This window comes from Heliconius melpomene, chromosome 9 (genome assembly GCF_056956725.1).
Source record: "Heliconius melpomene rosina isolate 202511_hmr_F chromosome 9, ASM5695672v1, whole genome shotgun sequence".
NCBI classification, from domain to species: domain Eukaryota; kingdom Metazoa; phylum Arthropoda; class Insecta; order Lepidoptera; family Nymphalidae; genus Heliconius; species Heliconius melpomene.
In genome coordinates this window covers 3642962-3663994 of record NC_140397.1, presented here as the reverse complement: position 1 = coordinate 3663994, position 21033 = coordinate 3642962, and the positions used below count along the sequence as shown (strand labels likewise).

At 31.7% G+C, this 21033-nt stretch overlaps 1 protein-coding gene across 1 annotated transcript in view; it reads right to left on the bottom strand.

The window, feature by feature from the left end:
* dysf (neuronal PAS domain protein dysfusion) overlaps window positions 1-21033 on the bottom strand; it is a 118841-nt gene that overhangs the window by 4727 nt on the left and 93081 nt on the right. The window contains exons 8-9 of the mRNA XM_085189882.1: window positions 15961-16067; window positions 5762-5915 (exon numbers count right to left, since the gene is read on the bottom strand). Of these exons, the coding sequence (XP_085046008.1) occupies window positions 5762-5915; window positions 15961-16067 (261 nt within the window). The remainder of the gene's footprint in view (window positions 1-5761; window positions 5916-15960; window positions 16068-21033) is intronic.

Genomic DNA, 21033 nt, shown 5'->3' with positions numbered 1-21033 from the left:
GATGTTCATTGAAAATTCTTATTTCTTTCGGCTAGAATAGTAATGTAAGCTTGTTATGCATAAACGAGTTAATGGCATTTGGATCTGGTACACGAACCGTCCTCCAATTTGTGCGTCCGCATCGTACCAACGCATAAATCTCAGGAACATGACGCACGCGGCCGACCTGTTGACAATTTGTTGTCGTCCACAGCACGGCTGCACGTGTAGAACCTACAACTCCTATGGATTTATTAAGACGTCACAACGTATAAGGCGTTCAGTAATAAAACTTCCTTTAAAGGTTATGCTGGCATAATGAATAAGATGGAGAGAGGGCTTAAATAAATACAATTATAAGCTGCTTGTAATGATTGTTGCAATGATTTAAAATGAAGGCAATTCCCCATGGTGTAATGTTGTACTGACAGTTAAAAGGTTTAGTTAGTATTTAAATATATGATAGCTTACTAAAGCTAGAGCATTTATTAGTGGAAAGCACGAAGAGACGCGAGTAAGTTGCGCAAGCGCATGAAGAAACGTGACAAATGACGCAATTCCTTTCGAGCTGACTGAATATATTGTATTAACTTCCAAAGTGTAAAAAAGTGGTGCAAGTACGAGTAGAAGTGAATTAATCTATTACCTGGTTAACCTTTTCCTTAGTGAAGGTATGTCTGTCCTAATGAGATTAATTTATAAATTCAAATTTTATTATTTCAATTAAATTATCTTGAGGCCAGTCGTAGCGCTGAGCCACAAGCGTGCAAATACAATTGAAATTAAATATTTCATTTTATAATTTCTTCGCTCTGATGTCCAATGCTTCCAGAAGTTGGCAGAAATTGGGGAACGGAGTGCCTTTGCAAAAACAAGAAATGTCTTAATGCATCACTAATTTCAAACGATAAGACTTTGGCGTAATTAAAGTAATTTGAAAATATACACCTAAATCGCTCCTATCTCGTACTCTCTGAAGTCCAGGTCACTCTCGTCACCCACTCACGTAGGTATTAATTTAGATTTACTATCTCGAGCGCCTACTGACGATTAATTTGAGGTCTTAGTCACCGCTGTGCATAATGAGCTTGTTCGGAATTATCTGTTAAATTAATAGTTGCTTTAATAGCCTTAGGCTTGTTGTGATAAATTCAAATACACTCAGGGGTGCTATTACGATGCCATTTTTCATTGAAAATCGATATTTTCGAATCGATTAATTTGTTTTTAGCTAATGCCTCGTGTGTTTATTTAAGGAATAATTTCAAATGTTTAATAAGAAACTCCAGCAGCTATTAGACTGTAAAATAGCCATATGGTAATTGGAAAGTATAAAATATAGATGCAATCTGAGCGAGCTGGTTATTAATAAACAAAGAATGCATATTGAAACTATAATAATGGTGGTTATTTTGCCGAGGCGAGGTAAACGCTTCGCCGTATACAAACAAGATAGATCTAGCATTCCAAGGAATCAGGTGTTTTAGTGTATTTTCACGCTATAAAATATTGTTGGGAGTAAATTCTGCCATCGATCAAGTAAACTTGGTGTTTGGTGCCCGGTGCTTGTTAAACACCGTTTCTCACATCACAATGGCTGTGCCCATATTTCAAACCATCCCGATATGAGAATCGGATCGAGGTGCTTTTACTTCATAAATCAGCCCTTACAATATTTATTCGTTGTAAATTTACTATGGGTTTGTGTTGGACGCCAAAAGTAGGTTTTTGTTCGTACTCGCGCTTATATTTTGTCGGTTTTAAAGAAAATCGTGTTTTAAAAAAAAAACATTGGAGGGGTACAGTGGGGGGAAAGCTAGTTAAATAAGATATAAAGTATATATTAAAAGCATAATCTATATAGATCATAGATCTAGGAGGCTTAAAAACCTTATTTTAAGTAATAGATATTTTCATATATAAAATAAAGAAATAAGTTTATAAAACTAAACAAGAAAAGTACGCACCATATTTCCGTAGTCCATTTTAAATCTTATTCTTATATAGGTTTATATTAGGAAAGTACACATTAAATATTTTTGTGACAAATTGTAAAGGTGTTCACTTGTCATCTCGAAGTCATTTAATATTGATTCCTCAATAGGGAAGTTAGTAAACGTTCCTACTAAATTATGGCAACTATTTTTCAAAAACCCTACTGAGAGCTTAGCGTAATAGAGACGTCAATTAGTTCTAAATATACCACTGAGGGGATTTTTAACCATTAGCACTAAAGAATTGCTGCCTTTTAAATTACTCTAGGTTGGAACCATATTTTGTTAGCTACGATTTGTGTTTATTGAACAACAACATCATCAGCTTCAGTGTGTGTCTCTCACGCGGCAGTTTAGGCAGAGAAAACCTAGTGGTAAGACACTCCGTCACTTTTCACTGAATTTTTCAAGGCATTACGTGTTAGGTGACGGAATTCAACGCCGGGTTTTTTTGCTATAGTGCCAGAGCGAAGAAAAGAAAATGTTAATAAATAATATTACATTCCCTCGAGTGGGGATCGAACCCATAACCGCTGTTACAGTCGCATTTATGCCCCAACGATATTAAAAAAAGCCATAATATTGGCACATTTTAATTTATGTATAACAAATAAATATTATATACAGTACTTTGCTACGATAATTTACTTTATTTTAATTTAAAATGTTTAATTTTAATGCAATAGGAAAAATAATTTATTAACTTAACCTATTAGGTTATCTTTTATCTTTGTATGTGCTTCATACATTTAAATACCATGGTTACATGGTTAAACGAGTATTGCTCATCTTCAAATTACACATACAACTTATTAACATAGTTGAGCAAATCGCAATATTTATTTATTTTCATGTAATTACATATTAAATTTATAATTAGGGTTATAATTCTAGAGTATGGCTGTAATAAATATACGTTTTCATAATATTTTTTTTAAAGTTGGTAATTGTAATAATATACCATATTACTTCTAAGTTGCGAACCTTAAACAAAACAATTATAGAATTTCTCATCTGAATTCGTGTTCTAATAACATTATCATTTTAAAGACAATATCTATACATCAATAGCTAAAGTTATATATACAATATATAATAGTGAAAACAGCATTAAATCGGTTCTGATGTTTCTGAGATTAGCACGAACAAACACACAGATATAAATTTTAAAAATCACTGTTTTGATGATTTACAGTTTTATTATAAGTATAGATATAGATAATAATAGGTGAATAACTAGAAAATTTAATATTTAAAATGTTAAGAAATATATAGCCTCTGGCGTCGTTTTTCTATAACTACTCTTTAAGCTCTGTTAACACGTACTTAAGTAATTATAAATAATGTCTGTCTATTGATTGTAAGTATTAACTGCTATGGAATTTAAATTATACATATATATAAAGATTTTGGTTCACTCTTTAACTTGATTGTTACTAGCTTTTTGTTAAAAGTTACTGAACGCAGCTTTACGCGCGTTGATATCTAATTTATAAAGATATTTTAGGATATACTATGATAATAATATTTTATTAAATTTTTTTTTACTTTACGTTGTATCTCGTACATAGTTGAGTAGACAGTGGGAACCTGGGAACCTAATGCTAAGGCACTCCGTTCTCCGTATTAAGATACTTCCGTTCCTGGACTTAGCCTAGTTACTGGAGGAAATGAAAATAATTTTTTATTAAGCGGGAATCGATTCCACGACCTGTCGCATTTACACCTGGCCTCATACACTGTTAATATTACATATACATATATATATTACTAGTGGACCCGAACGCGGCTAGGCCCGCTTGAACTATACGAATATTTATTAAATATATTTATGAAATTATTTACAGTTCTCAATAGAGAGAGGCGTTAAGCAAGCTCATTTTGGGTGACGTTTTCTAACAACAAACTTTGCAAATCGTTGCTTAGAAACGGTCGTATAGCGACGGCTGTTATTAACATGGCAGAATAAATTTCATGTCAAATTCATAAGTATTTTAATATATTGGTATATATCGAACATATTACAAATATGAGAAAAAAAAGTATCCTATGTTCATCCTGAGACCCTGAAGTATTTCTATATGAGTATCTTATCACAATTAAATTAGCGGTTTGGCCCTGATTGCGTAAAAGACAGACAGACAGACAGAGTTACTTTGGAATTTATAATATAGGTATGGATGTTAAACAATCCAACAAGTCACTGTACATTTCGCATCGGTTAAAAAACCAGCTCGGAGCAGACCATGCAATATTTACCACCGCGATGATATATTTTGATTGCGCATTAAATTTTAAAAGCCTGTTCTAAAAATTTATCGTCTCCTTCGAATGCACGTGCGTTTATGTTTACAACGTCGTTTAAAAGTTTTTATTTGATAATTGTGTAAGTCATAGAATCGTCTATATGAGTTCTTAGGTTTTTTTTCACTCTACATCCGAGGGAACCTAGGAACCTAGTGTTAAGACACGCCGTTCTCATTAAGACTTCCTTTCCACCGCATTCTGGAGGTATTGCGTGTTGAGTGGCGTAACTCAACGCCACGTTTTGCCTTGTCACCGGAGGAAAGAAAATGAAAATATTACGCTTTTACAGTCGCACGAACGGTATCAAGTATATAATATTAAAATCAAATAAATGGAAATAAATAAAAATCCATCAGCTTCACGCTATATCCCGCACACAGCAGGATAAGCAGAGGGAACCTAGTGTTACCCTGCTCCCCACTGTTTTTGACCTCCCACTGAGTTTTGCCTCAACACCAGAGCGAAGAAACAGAAATATAAATTTAAATAAATATTTCATTTCCTCGAGTGAGGATCGAACCCACAACCAAGCGCTTCTATAGCCACTCTGTGCTCCTGCGCCACAAGTGGCATAAATAATTGATCCTATAATTAAATTATACTTAAAACCAAACATCTTCATATTATACTTCCCCATACATCATCCACTTCCCAAAGTGAGACGTCTCTGTAGGTACGCTAATCGTAACCCTCATTTTCACGTCTTCTCATCCATACATTTAACCATGTAATACGTATGTGGTTTAAGTAATTGCGAGAAGCGGGAAAGATGAAGTGATTTTGCCCTCCATCGCTATAAGAGATTCCGAGGGAAAAGGGTTATTATGTTCGATCTTTTGAATTCTCCCGTGATTTAGTTCTCATAATTTAACTGAACTCGAGTGAGATGTTACTTGAGAAATTGCTTCGCTTTATTTAGTAGACAATTTGTATTGGCTATCAATCAATTAGCTATATATAATGGTTTGCACGTATTACTGTCAAATTATGTTTTATCTATAGCAAATCTATGTAAATTTATAATAAACGGTACGGTTCAAGTTGATTCTTATGAAATATTGTCATGGGTTTGGTTAATTTAGATTTATTATTCAGTATTTACAATATAGATATTTAAACGACAATTATTTGTGTAGGCATTAGCAATTTTATTATTGGGAAATCAAATTTTGATATATTAATATTGATATCTAGTTGACTATGGTTATGTTACATGTAATATATTTAAACTTCAAATATATATAAAACTAAATTATATACTTGTAGTATTTAGAAATTCAACGAAAATTAAATATATTACCAAATACGTACTTAATAAGTTACCAAAACTGGTTTTGTTTGTACAATTATTTATTTCATTGACAGAAATCATCATTTTTTTTATTTTACTTCAGAGTTCAGTGAAAAGTGGGAAGATTCTGTCCGTCCGAAGCTATTTTTTTATTATAAGTAGGTGCTACATAAAAAAAAACAATTCTCACCTTAATACTTGATTTGTACATACGATGACGGGCCTCTGTGAGTTTTCGAGGTTGTCTTTCAGTTGAAGAACTGCATGCACCCATAGGAACTGGCCGCATCGACGCTGTAGCCGTAGTAGTGCGATACACGAACGCTCTTGCTCCGACTGAGTGACTGGTAGGACAAAGTTTTTTATTAATTAAGTTTTTTGTAGGCAGAGGGAACCTGGGAACCAAGTGTATTTCGTTTCTCTAGTGGGAATTGAATCTATAACTTGTCAAGATTGCATTTGCACGCTTGTACTCCTTCGCCTCGACTGGCCTCAATTGATCAAGAAAACTTAGAAAATGTATTAAAAAAATGATGATTGTGATACGTTCTTTTCGAGTTATTTAATATTGTGCGTTAGTCGAATATTATTCCTAAAAATAATAATTTAACAACAGAAGATTACTTTTGTTAAATATTTTAATATTACTTTTGTAAAAACTTTAATGTTTTTAAACCCATTATAATCGATTTGAAACCACGCCTCTTGGAAACCGTCCCAGAGCAAGCTTTCATGACTAAGCCATACGTCCCAAGCGACTTCAAAATTATTATATGCTTGTTATAACATTTTAAAGTCTCTACTAAGAAAAGTAAAATATTTATTTTCTTTTCCTTGATAATTTACATATTATTTCCAGTAACTATTGTTGAAACAAAAAAAAACAAATATAGTAAAAATAAAAACACATGCATCACTATGATATTTCGAAAATCTATTCAAATGATTTTATAACTTTTTGTTGTTGTTACAACAAAAGGTTAAATAAACCAGCAAAAACTATCGAAAATACTAAATAATAAGTATTAATCAGACATATTAAAACTCAATCGAAACTAAATTGTCGTAATTGAATGTAACTATTATGAGATCATTGTTAATAGACGGATTATAGACTCTACTTCCTATATTAGCCACTGATAAGTTGAAATGTATGGTAAAGAAATTTCAACTATAAGGTTATGTAATAAGGTCGAAATTTGTATTAGTTTATGTTGTTTTTTTTTCAAATTAATATTTACGTTTTTTTTTAGTCTATAATATAGCAGAATTGGCGGCAAAATGTCTGGTGGTACATCATTTAGTCCCTAAAACTAATATAGATAAAAAATAAAAAGACAAGCTATGTTTTTTGAAAAAAAAGGACAAATAATTTTGAAGTTTTAAATAAAAAAAAATAACAAAATTATCTTTCAAATTACTGATTGTTAGTATTGCTTTACTAAGTAACGTTATTAAAAAAATATTAATAATATTTGAGGCCAGTGGTGGTGTAGGGGCACAACGTGTGACTCTAAACACGGCTGGTTGTGGGTTCGAATCTCACTCGAGGAAATAAATATTTCATATATTTATTTAAATTTGTATTTCCATATGGTTTTGTGGCGAGCGGCGTTGAGTTCTGCCGCTCAACTAACAATGCCTTTAGAATTAGGCAGAAAAAGAGGAACAGAGTATCAGAGACTACGTGCACACTGCCTACTGACTACTGCGTGCGGGATACAGCGGGATGAAGCTGATGAATATTTTTAGCTACACCAGACCGAAAGAAGGAATTTTTATAATGTTATATTTTTAAATTTCATTTCCTCGAGTGGGAATAGAACCAATAAAACCAGTTGCAATTTTGCATCTGGCCTCAACGCATATACACATATTGAGTATTAGAATAAATATTTTTTATATAAACTTTATTTTTAACGTACACTATGCCATTGTTCATATTCTTGAGATAAAAAGTCAACTATAATAAATAGTGTAGGTACTTCTAGTCTATGTAGTATTTAAGGATTATGCTAAACTGTTTTATAATTAAAGTTTAAACCACGCGATGCTTATTAATATTAAAATATGAAAATTTTATGATCTGTTTACGTCTTAAATCATTTAGTAAGTCTAAATAATTGATTCAAATATTTACAGGCAAAAATGAATTTGTTATTTATTAAATTTTAATAGTGTTTAAATGTCCACTTAACAAATAATAGAATAGCTTTGGGCAATTTAGAAAAAAGTTAAACTTACTTCGTATATATGTTAATAAGTATTATATTATACACAACAACAAATATATCTAGAATTTCTGTTCTTTCTGTTTACTTAGCTATATTAACAAAAAATGGCGTGAAATTTCGTATTTTTTTAGAATATACATACTCCATTTACATCAGAAAAGATTTATTGACTGAGAAATTTGGATAAACATGCAAACACTTTTTTAAAATCGGCTACTAAATAAACTAGGTAGAGTCTTGTATTATGATAATCAAACAATATGAGGCCAGTTGTGGCGCAGGGGCACGGAATTTGAGTGGCAAAGCACGGCGTTGGGTTCCGTCACTCAACACTCAGTGCTTCTAGAAATTGGCGAGATGGAACTGTCTATGTGTCTTAGCTCTAGGTTATCTCTGCCTACCCTGCTGTGTGCGGGATACAGCGTGACACTAAAAAGAAGAAAAACTAGTGTCTCTATACTCTTGCATGGGAAATAGGAGCTTGTCTTGCCAGCTGTATAACCTGAGGTCACAATTAAATATGTATTCTATTTACGTTACAGTCCAGGACATCCGTGTGAATTTGTATTGGACCTTTATTCATCTATTAATAGTTGCATGAATATTGTAATTGTCATCTTGTACTATTAATGAGAATCACAATATTAATAGGAATTACTTTGGCCAAAATGCAAAAGTTGGCAAACTAATGAAATATTCATTATTTTGAGAATTTAAATATTATAATAGATCAAAAGTAATGCAGTACTTAATGTAATATTTTTAAAATGTATATTAAACTAATGACACAAGGACATCTTATTATCATTATTACCCCCCACCTAACAGGGTAAGCAGAGGAAACCTGGGAACCTCGTGTTAGGAATCTCCCTTCTCTATTAAGACATTTCTGATCACCATTTTCCACCGAATTGAGTGGTGAGTGGTCTTATAAGCATACTAAAACATACTAGAATTTTATTAACTTTAAAAACGTTTCAGTTCAAAACCAATGAATATATTATGAAAAGTTCCAATAGCAAAATATTCGTAGGCGTGAACGGAATTATACCTGCTACAATACCAACGTTATCTTATGCTAATAATTAATGGAATTCCCACGAAACTGCCAATATCTGATTGCAATGCTCAATAAATCCAAGGTGACAGTTTATAGTCAAAGAATGGCGTTAAAAGCTAATATCATTTGATATTTATCTATGTATCCTAGTGTTAAGGAAACGGAAAGAACAGCAGTATTGTTTTGGGAGGCTTAGGGCTTTTGTACAGCTAGCTAAATATCTACTTTTTTTTAGTGTAAATATTTTTTTCTTAAGAATTATCCATCATCATCATCATCATCATCATCATCAGCCTGTCCTCGTCCACTGCTGGACATAGGCTTCTCCAATGGCACGCCACTGAACTCGATCTTCTATTATACTATTAATAATTTATGTTTCATACACTTTGTTATTTCTTAGGCGAGTATGTTTACGTAGGCAAATAATGATAAGAAAACTTAATGGAAATAATTAAGATTTAGAATATAAGAGATTTTATTTAGATATTAATATTATTATTCAGCTTCACGCTGTATCCCGTTCACAGCAGGGTAGGCAGAGGGAACCTAGTGTTAAGACACTCCGTTCCCCACTTTCTGGCGAATTTTGGAGGCATTGCGTGTTGAGTAGCAGAACTCAACGCCACGCCAAGGCGCTCGACACCAGAGCGAAGAAATAGAAATATAAACGTAAATAAATACTTCACTTCCTCGAGTGGGGATCGAACCCACAACCGTCGTGTTACAGTCACACCCTTGTGCCGCTGCGCTACGACGGTCTCCTAGATATATTTAAATATAAACGCTTTTACATATTCTACTGGTATTTATAAAAATCAAAAATTTTGTAATTTAAACGAAATTGTGGTTTGCCATCTATATAAAGAAAATAAATTATATTATTAGCTTATAGTACGTACTTGTAGCGGACTATTATTTTTTTATTTTTTATTATTATATTCTTTATTGCACATATAAGAAAATAGTAAAAAAAAAACAGTTGAAAAGTTATGTTTACAATGACGGGCTTATTTCTGAAAGAAATCTCTTCCAGCCAACCTATGGAAGTGGATGAGTGCCAAACAGCGGAATAAAAACACAGTGCAATCAAAAAAATATATATATATATATATTAACTAATCCATTATATATATAATACATGCTACTATATATATATATATATATATATATATATATATATATACATACACAAGTTATAAATAAATAATTATATATACTACTAAATCGTCTATATATACATATACATACATATATAATATATACCCATACATACATATATACATATATATATATAATATATACTAGAAACACTGATTAAAGCTATTACTATATATACTATTAATAATATCAAGTTGTTAAATTCGAGCGTATACAGTAAAATTACCTTTCAAGGCATGAAATATGTGGTTGCGTCGATTATATAGGGAGATTGGCATAATCTTTTTGATACTCTTATTCGAAGACATCGATGTCAACATCGATGATCGATCGATATCGTCATAAATAGCGTTGTACTGTTTGAGTAATTTTCATGGAATAATTGCTCCTGAGGCCTGTTGAGGCACAGGGGTGCAAGTGTGTGACTGTACGAGAATGGTTGTAAGTTCGATCCCCATTTGAGGTAATGAAATATTTATTTAAATTTAAATTTTCATTTCTTCGTCTGGTATCGAGGATGTGTGTGCGTGCGTGTGTGTGCGGGATACAGCGTGAAGCTGATTTTTTAATTATTCCTAGAAATCATTATTTTTGAATAAATACGTTAACTAAAATATTATTAGACAATTTTTAAAACTAAAACTTCAGTGTACATCCAAGATTATTATTTTCGATTCAAATTTAAAATAACAGAGAGACAATGAGACAGAAAACGTAAAATCAAGAATCAGAACAAAAAAAGACGTTCAAAGTTCAAGTTAAGGTCAGTGCGCAAGCGCAGCCGGTCCTCGTCGACGCTATTATCGAATTATTCGAATGATGACTCGACCAGTACGACGCATAGCCTATATTCCTATAACTATATACTTATCTATATCTATACTTATAATAAAATTGTAAGAGGGTAGGTGTCTGTACTTGGAAGATATTTAAAAAAAATGTTGTTGGGAACCTTAATTAACCTAATAGAACCCAAAACAATTATTTTTAAAAAAATTGGCCGTTTGTCTGTGCGTTTGTCATCGCTAATCTCCGAATCGACTTAACCGATTTAGATGCAGTTTTCACTATTGGATTCTGGCAAGCTTCTAAAAACATATAGGGTATATTTTATTACAATCGGTTCATAAATAAAAAAGTTATGTCAATTTAAAGTATTTAGTTCGACAAATTTCCTAATTGCCGTAATAGTTACAACTATACTACTACTACTATACAACTGTTTTACTGAATTGACTGAATCAATTTTCAATTTATTTATTAATATTTTTATTTCAAGCGGGCGTAGCCTCGCACGGGCGCACTACTCAATAACCATATTTCATATGCCAATTTAATATTGTAGTAACTTCATTAGAAAATCAACTTTGTGCCTTTGAATTAAGTAAGTTGTGATAAGATAGAGTTAAGTTTGTTTAACAATAATAAGGGGTTAATGTTACGTGGTTATCTCTATCCAGACTATTGGTTCAGTATTAGAGGAGGATTGAGATGATTGTGGTCGGTGGAGTAACTAGAGTTGTTTTATCTATATGTATTTGTAAGTGGGTTTGATTTGTGACTTCTATTTTCTAAGTTCTGCCCACGTATTTGAATTGTATTAGTGTATAAATGAGAAATCAATCGCTATATTAAATATTTATTTATGTGCTAAATATTTTATATTTTTTATTAACGATTTACCTGATGATATTTGTCTGTCAGTCGTTTGGTTGAAAAGAAATATGGTAGGCAGAGGGAACCTAGTGCTAAGATAGTCCGTTAATTCTTTTCCACCGAATTCTACAGAAATCGACGACACCTGTCGTATTTCTGCGCCAACTAACTATCAGTCGTTTACTTTAATACATATATTAGATATGTTATACAATTGTTCCTTTACGTAAGTTTACTTGTTAGCTTTTGCTTCTCAGGAAAGCGTCTTCACACCTCCGTCATACTAGAAAGTGTACCAATTTAAAAGTCACGATTTTAAGACATTTAACTCTAATAATGTCTTTATTTTGTTAAACAATAGAGTGCAAAATTGTCAACATTTATAGGATTATGTCAAAATTGGTGGGTTTGTACTGGTGATTTAATCAGTCACGTACAAACGTACACGAGGTACGCGTGATAATGTGTCAACTTTCTCTCAAACGTGAAGGGTTAAACTCGTGGTTGATAAATTTTTTTTGAGGTTGTTGGCAAGTTGTGACATGTTTTTGATAATTATTTTAATTTTGACACCTGATGAACGTGAAACCGCAATATCTTCAATAATCGACGAATGCTCTCGACCCTGCTATTAGCAGGATAGGCAGGTGGGGTCTAGAGTTAAGAGTTAAGACACTTCGTTCCCCATTACATGACACTTCTGTTTTCCCAATTTCCGCTGCAATTCTGGAATAGCTGAGGATCGGAACTCACCGCCGCGGTTTTGCCTCATTATCAGAGCGAGGAAATATAATTATATTAAATATTTCATTTCTTCGAGGGGGAATCGTATCTAATCGTGGTAGCAGGATTTGAACCCGTGCCTCTGACTACAAGCTTGTGAACTTTAATGTTTCATCCTAAGTGCAGAATAACATTTAAAAAAAATGTTAAAACCATATTTGTTATATGGTTTTAACAGCTCTATCAGTGTGTTAAAATTATATTTAATATTGATATATCATTTAACAAAATCTAAGTAATAAATCATTCCTTTTAATATAATCACAGGTCGTTTAGGGTAAACGAGGTAATGTTATTAATGAGAAATATTGAATAAATACTAGCATAAATCTAGGGCTTGTAATTTGCCTTAGGCGCAGATTGACAGGTGTCACTTGTCAATTCAAGTATTAGTCGGCAAGTTGTAAGAACGTAGGCTGACTTTTGACCGACTTCTGTAAAAGGAGGAGGTTACCATTTAGACTGTTTTTTTTGTTTGTACCTCACTTTCGACTGGGTGAATCGATTTTGATGATTCTATTTTCATGGAAAGGATACACTGCAAGGGTAGCTCGAAGAAAGTTTGGTTAGATTCTGAATATGGGATCCGGTTGAAATTGAAGAAGACGATTTTTTAAAATTATAATTATAATTATTGCCTCGACACCAGAGCGAAGAAATTAAAATATTAATAAATAATAATTCATTCCCCCGAGTGGGGATCAAACCCACGACACACGCTTGAGCCACTACACCACGACAGTTTTAAATTAAAAGATATTCAAAATTAATAATAAACTTTTATACTAATGGCATATTGTATCCATATCTACAAATAACCGAAGAAATCTACTAATAGTTCAAAAAATATTTTATTTAACAGTTATTATTGTAATGCGATCGAATAGATTCTACTAACGGCCGGAACATAACAAAGCTTAGTTTACTGGCCGCATTTAGAAATGTTAAAATAGTAGTAAAATAACGTGGGAAGTTAGGTTTAGCTTTTGAATACTGAATTTGATGAAGTTAACTTTGTTAGATTGGTTCACATTTTTAGATTTGATATTTAAAATTATTTGTATTTCTAAGCTTTCTTAAGCAGATTTCTTTTCATATAGGTAAAGAAAAGTTCTTTGAGATTTGAGTCTTCACTGTATTTGGATTGATTGGAATTGTGGGTTCGATTAACTTGGGTAGAAATTAAAAAGTTTGGATGATATCGGTTTATATCAGAAAGTACTGCTTCAAATTGGAACAATGTTATTGTGATTTTTTTCTGCCATTAATGCCTTCAGAATTTGACGGGAAATGGGGAACGGATGTGTCTAAACACTAGGTTCCCAGGTACTCTCTGTCTTCCCAGCTATATACATAGGATAAGCACTAGTGTGAGAAAATGAGGTGAGGGAAGTGCATGAAGCTAAAAAAACCCAGCCAGTTGTATAAAAATATTTACAGCTCCTATTTAGTCTTATCAAAAAAAAAAAAACTTATTTATTATGACTCATTAGAATATTTAAGTCATTTTTTTTAAATATCAGCTGTCAATTACATTATAAAAGATATACAAATATATATATTAATATATCAAATAATAATATCCATTTAGGACTAGCAGATCCGCCTTTAGGTAACCTTCAATAGAAATAGCTTTACTCAACTTGGTTTAATGTTTCTAGGTATCCGAACGATTGACATCTTACCTTTACCATTCTTTTTTCTGAGCACCATTATAGGTTGAGGTCACTAGTAAAAGTCGCTAGCTTTAATAAAATCCTTGATTCTATTTAGAATCCCGCTTCCTTTTTGTGTTTTTTTTTACAGGCTTGCCAACTTAATAGTTGTTTTTTTTTTAATTTATGACGATTATAAAAGTAAAGGCTAATAGTGTACAGTCACGGATATTTCACTTATGGTTATAAAATGAATGCAAAAGGATTTAATACTGTAAGAAATGTTATAGTACCTGTTTGTAAGATTTTAGTATGGTTTTAATTTTGTTTATTATATTTTTCTGGAAGTAAAGTCAAAGAAATATCAAGTACGACCTTAAGTGAGTTTTATATCACTTATTTTAAACAAATATCAATTGCGAACATCACACAGTGAATTTCTAAGTATAACACCAAATTTCAGCTTAGGTAATTTTGGTATAAAATTTTACAAATAATAAAAAAGTCATTTTACAAATTGCATAGTTGTCTATTTTCCGAAAAATATATCAAAATCAAAAAATATATATGAAAAGTTTATTGTTTGTTATAACGTTTTCTCATTCTAAAGATCCTAATAATATAATGTTTAAATTTAGATTTGTCAGTCACTTCCTATCACCGTTAAGTCCATGTAAGCCGAAATGGAAACTAGTATTAGTATGTAATAAACATCACAAAATATATGTATATTTTATTGCAATTATATGTAAGTAGTTGTTGAAAAAACAAATGTATATTTAAATATTTTTGTCCGCATTGCCATTTTAAATGACGATTTCCAGATATACTTCCTATAATCTACATACATATAAAATATAAGCAAAAATATTCTTATAAAATCAATTTAAATATTACACTGAAAAAAAAATTAAAATTTAAAAATAAAATTATAAAAGAAATCCGGGACGTATATCCGTGTCATTTATAAACGGTAAAGGTTCATAAAAGTGTACTTAGATTGTAATAATGTTATACAAAATTACCCTTAATAATGAAGCAGATTCAAGTTATTGTTTAAATTGTATGTGATTTTAGTTTAAATTTTTCCTTATATGAAGGTCAATGAGAAACTAACCTTATTTCGCGATGAGGCAATAACTGAATATAGTACAACCTACAAGTTGTGGCAGCCAAAGTTAACTGTAGACGGCTGCGCAGATTTCATTTTAAGGTCTTTCTTATTTTTTAGTATTTCCTTCTTGAATGAACAATGCGCATAAGTTCAGAAAACTTAACTTTAAAGGGGCCAAGACTCGTTGACCGTATTGTTCGTAGAATGTAGGTATGTAGAATTTTTTTTGTGCGAAATCTTGTCGACTAAACAGCTCATATCATCTCATTATTGAGATTATTTAAAAAAGAAAGTTGTTATTATACTTTTTAACTTTTTAAATTATCCCATAGTGTAGTTTTCGGTTGTACCATCGTTGTACTGAACATAATTATTTGTTTTTTTTTGTATTTTAATATTTATTCTATAAGTATTTTATTAACGTGACAAATTAAATTAAATATTATTATTATTATTATACATAAAAATATTAAATAAACTTTTCAATACTTGAGATACGTCTCGTGTTTATCGTCTGTTCCTAATTGCCCTATTACTTTTCATGACATTTTTAAATATTCTTTTATGAAATGTGGCTTTTAATTGAAAGATAAGAACATTTAAATTTTATTTAAATACAAAAATTTTGGAAATCTTTGAAACCTTGGATGGTTTTTAAGGGCCGTGGGTGCGATATGTTCCTTTTTATTTGCGTTGAAAATTATTAAGATATCTTCATTTACTTACTTAGTCGATGTTTATTTTGTGCTTCTTTACAGCAGTCCGGATGTAGAAGGTGGTACCAGCTGACTCCGTGCAGAGAACTTCGCTCCCAGCCCAAATGCCATTCGCTACTGGACAAATATAAAAAATATTTTATTATATATTTTTTATTACCGTCCAGGTAGAGGGAACCTGGGAACCTAATATTAAGACACTTTGTTCCCATTAAGATACAGTATTGCTATATGTATACAATTTAAAAAGTTAAGTTTAAATAGATTCATTTAAAAAATAATTAAATAAGAAGATTTACATTTACATGATTAAAAATTAAATTTTAATATTAACTCAATATAATAAGCAAAGTTCAGAGTAGCCAATTTAAAAGTAATTATAGTTTTAAAAAAAAATACCATGAACCACCATAATTAAAGTGTTTCAAAACTATTAGAAACCCAGAACAAGTTTGAACAAGTCGTACGTACATATCGACAAGGTCTCTGTGATTGATGGATGTGGTGACCCCACCAGATATTTGTTTTGCTGTGTCAAGTTCACTTTAATTACATTTATCATTATTTTTAATCATCTCTTCGGATTCATCAGCCGGAATAATGATGTTGGGATTCTTGATTTGTTTGTCTGTATGGGCTGAGGTTGTCGCTATACAGGTTGTAGATATACAGTATCAGTTTAGTATGATGTTATTTATATTATATATATAACTTTCCAAAAGAATTTAAAATAAATAATTATTTATAAATAGCTTGATTCATTTTATAAAGTAAGTCTTAAAATTGCGATGTACTTATTAGGATTGAGAAATAATTCTTATTGGCAGAGTTTTTTTTGTAACTTAACTCTACGCTATATGAAGGAATCTAGTGTTATCACACTAGCTTCCTGTTAGACCTCTGTTGTTAGGATAGTGATAAATGAGAATATTGAATAATTAATTTCTCTGAGTGGGAATCGAACCCACAGCTGTGTTACAATGCCATTAGTACCCGATTATTTTTATTTAGTTTTTTCTACTGATCTTACGGGTACATCAGGTTAAGCTCTCATGGAGGAATACTCTGTGAATATTACTAGTACCTGTTAACTTTACCCAATGCATTGTTGGATTCCACAAATTCTAAGAACCTGAGAAGTGTATGTCTGACCTGTGCTCTCATGTAAATGGCTATAACTGACATTCTAAACTTAAAGTAAAATTTGCTAAATTTGATTTCGTATGAAAAATTTCAATTTACTTTATTTTTGCTATAAATACATGTTTATAAAATGATAACGACATAATAGTATAAGCAAAAATATATAAAATAATGTTAGTAATAATGCTAATCTAAGGTTTTTTTAAATTGGTTAAAAATGTATGTCAACATTATAAAATAATCAGCTTCACGCTGTATCTCGCACACAGCAGGGTAGGCAGAGGGAACCTAGTGTTAAGACACTCCGTTCCCCACTTTCTGCCGAAAGTGTGGCAGAACTCAACGCCGTGCTTTGCCTCGACACCAGAGCGAAGAAATGGAAATATAAACGTAAATAAATATTTCACTTCCTCGAGTGGGGATCGAACACACAACCGTCGCGTTACAGTCACACCCTTGTGCCGCTGCGCCATGACGGCCTCTTATAAAATATTATATTAATAATTGTTATTATATATGTAATATTATTAAGGCAAACAAAGGTGCAAATTGTTTAAAGTTATTTAGTCATTGACCTCCTTGAAATTCTACTGTTTAAGATGAAAACAAATAAGATAATTTGAAGTGATTAATAATATATGTATATGGAAATAATTTTCACATTGTTTTACATTGCCTAGAGATAGAGTCGAGATTTGTATATTTTTTTAATATAATAACGATTTTATTAAATATACTTAGACAAACGGCATATTAAAGAGGCTCACAATAGTCTCTTAATATTCAAGAGTGAATATTTCTTTAATGTATTTTTAGCATATTTTTGTTTGAGAACGTAGTGTTATGACACTCCGGTCCACACCCTCTTTCAAATATTCAATGCATAGCGTATTTAGTGGAGGAACTCAATTTTACGTATTTGCTTTGGTTCCAGAATAAAGCATTAAAAATTTAAAAAAATAATAATTTATTCCCTGAGTGAAAATCGAACCCATAACTGGCGCGTTTTAGTCAGTATTGCGTATTTAGAAAGAAAACATTTTTTTAACTTCATGAATTTCATTCGCATATAGCAGGATTGGAAAACAAAAATGTCGAGACACCTAATTTTCCGCTTTTCACTCAAATTCGAGACACTACGAGACATTAGGTAGCGGCGCTTAACGCCATATTTAATCTTACCAGAGCGATTAATCTGTTCCGTATTATATATTTTATCACATTATCCTTTTAAAATACCAGGTGGCATACTAGAAGTAAATTTATTGGTTTAAAATATGAAATATTTAATATTAGAGTGGTGTAGACAATTTGGATGGATTTATGTTCGTCAACTATCGAGTGGCTTATAAAGGGCAAAACTATGTTTGAATTAATATTTATCAATTCATTAGGGCACGGACCTATGACATTTTAATGCTGGCGTAATTGGGTTCAAATTCATTTTTTATTTTTCTTGAGTCTTTTTGGTTGTATCGCATATAGCTGGATAGGCTGAGGGAACCTAGTGTTACGACATTTCGCTTTAATTGTTTTTCACAAATTTTCAATATATTGCGTGTTAAGTGGCGGAACTCTACGCTTAGATCTGATTAGATCTCCTTACCAGAGTGAGGAAATGAGAATATCTTCAATCGTCTGTTTGGGAATCGAACCCATAACTGTTGGCTCTATAATTTTTTTGCCTCATTATTTTTAATGTGTATTTGTAGTTGAAATAATAGCAGAGCAGGCAACGATGTTATACTTTATACTTTTATTGTTGTACTTGAAGTGTAAAGCACATAAAAAATATATTAATAATTAAATAAAATAATCTATGAAAATTTATTTATTAAATAAATTAAGTTGTCTCAGTTGCACAAACATAAAAAATAATAATTTTAAAATGAAACCCCTACAAATTTTAAAAGCACCTAAAATACACCTAAAATCTATGTAAAATAAATAATAAAACGTTAAAATTAAACCTGTTTACCATGTTTATTAAGAACTAATTAGAATTCACATAAATCTGAAGCCAGTTAGAAACCGCTTCAGTGGCGCCCGTGCATATTGAGAGTCATACAATAGCGCTGGACGGAACAATGATGTTTATGATGAAGCCTACATAGAATATTGACACGTCAGAAGTTACGTGAAAGGAATATTTTAATATTTCTTTCTTTTTTAGCTTCACGCTCTATCCCGCACTTAGTAGGATAGGCAGAGGGAACCTAATGTTATGACACTCCGTACTTCTCCTGTTTATTTCCTTCTCCCTGTTCTCTTTCTCCCTGTTTGTCTTGTTATCAGGACGAAGATATCACCATATTTAGAAATAACAATTCAATTCATAAGTGAATCGAACCCTTAACCGTCGTTTACAGCCACTGTGCCATATGGCCTCAATATTGTTAGTAGTTTACTGTCAAATTATGTTGTAGGAAAGTTGAAAAAAAAATCTAATAATATTTCACTTCACTTTCTTTGCATCTTGAAACATTATCGAACCCGCAAAAACCGTGTTCAGTTCGCCATATCCAAAACACGACGGCCATTCAAATTAACGCTATAATAAAATACACTTAATTTCAATGCATTAATAAATTAAGCAAAACATTTAATTTATCACGAGACATTTTAACCTATACACTGTTCTATAGAACTATGGTGCGAGACAGTACAAAGATGTTTATGATAAATGTAATGGGATATCATGGACGATGATGACATATGCGCGTGCGCAGCCCGTGAGGATAGCGAGCGATTAGCTGAAGATATAAATTGCTAGTTGGTTAATAAGATGACTTCACAATAGTTAATTTAATGATAGGATAGTATTGGTTGTTGCTTGTAGGGTTGATGCTAGAAGCTGGTTGAGGAAGTAAGTTATGATTTTATTGGGTAGAATAAATATTGTGATGGTTGTTTAGAAATGTATTAATTTTAACGTAGCGGGATTCGAACCTGCGCTATTTGGAAACCGTTAAAGCTCTTAAATAAATCGAGTTTGCTTTTCACAGTGTATTACAATTTTGACGCGGTTTTATGAGGCATATACCTGAACTGGAGATGAGATCTTCGACGACTTGCCAGAGGAAATTGTTCCAATACAATTATACTTTTCTGTATATTTTTTTCCATTAGTCTTTAAATAAGTAAAAACACACATTTCTTCTCACAGTAACCCTCATATAACAAGGTAGGATGTTTCTCATTTGGGGCCTAAATTTCCAGTTATATTTTATTTTCATATATTAATTTAATTATTTGTGTTGACATTATATCTTTGAAAGTATATGTCAAAAGTTTAAAATTATCGAAATATATAAAAAAATCGATTCGAGACTAAAAAAATCGATAATGCATTTTATGTGTGTATTCCGCCTATAGTAGGAGCCTCAGGAGCTTGTAACTTTGTCATTGTATGCAAAGTTTACTTTGGGCAGGTGATGAACACACCTTCAAAACAAACTTGATAATTCCAAGACATTTTGCCAGAGAATGAAATTTCTAATCTTAACACGTTTTACTTGGAATATAATTTATTATTATATGAATTTATGCTTATATTTATAGATTTCTAAGTACGAATGTGTTTCCTGTATTCTAGAAAATATAAGAAAGAATAGAAGAATAGAAATATTCTCTATAATTATTAGCTTTAGCTTTACGCTGTATCCCGCATACAGCAGGGAAGGCAGAGGGGACATAGTGTTATACTCTGTTCCCCAATTTCCGCCGAATTCCGGAGGCATTGCGTGTTGAGTGGCGGAACTCAACGCCGCTAGAATTATGATATGAACATTTAATGAGTCTTATAAAAAATATTACACACTAAAATCAAAATATAAGAAAAAGCAAAATAAATACAACCATAACTTAAAACAATTCACGCACTAAAAACAAAAACACCGGAATCCCCATAAAAGAGACATATCACATTTGCTCCCATACA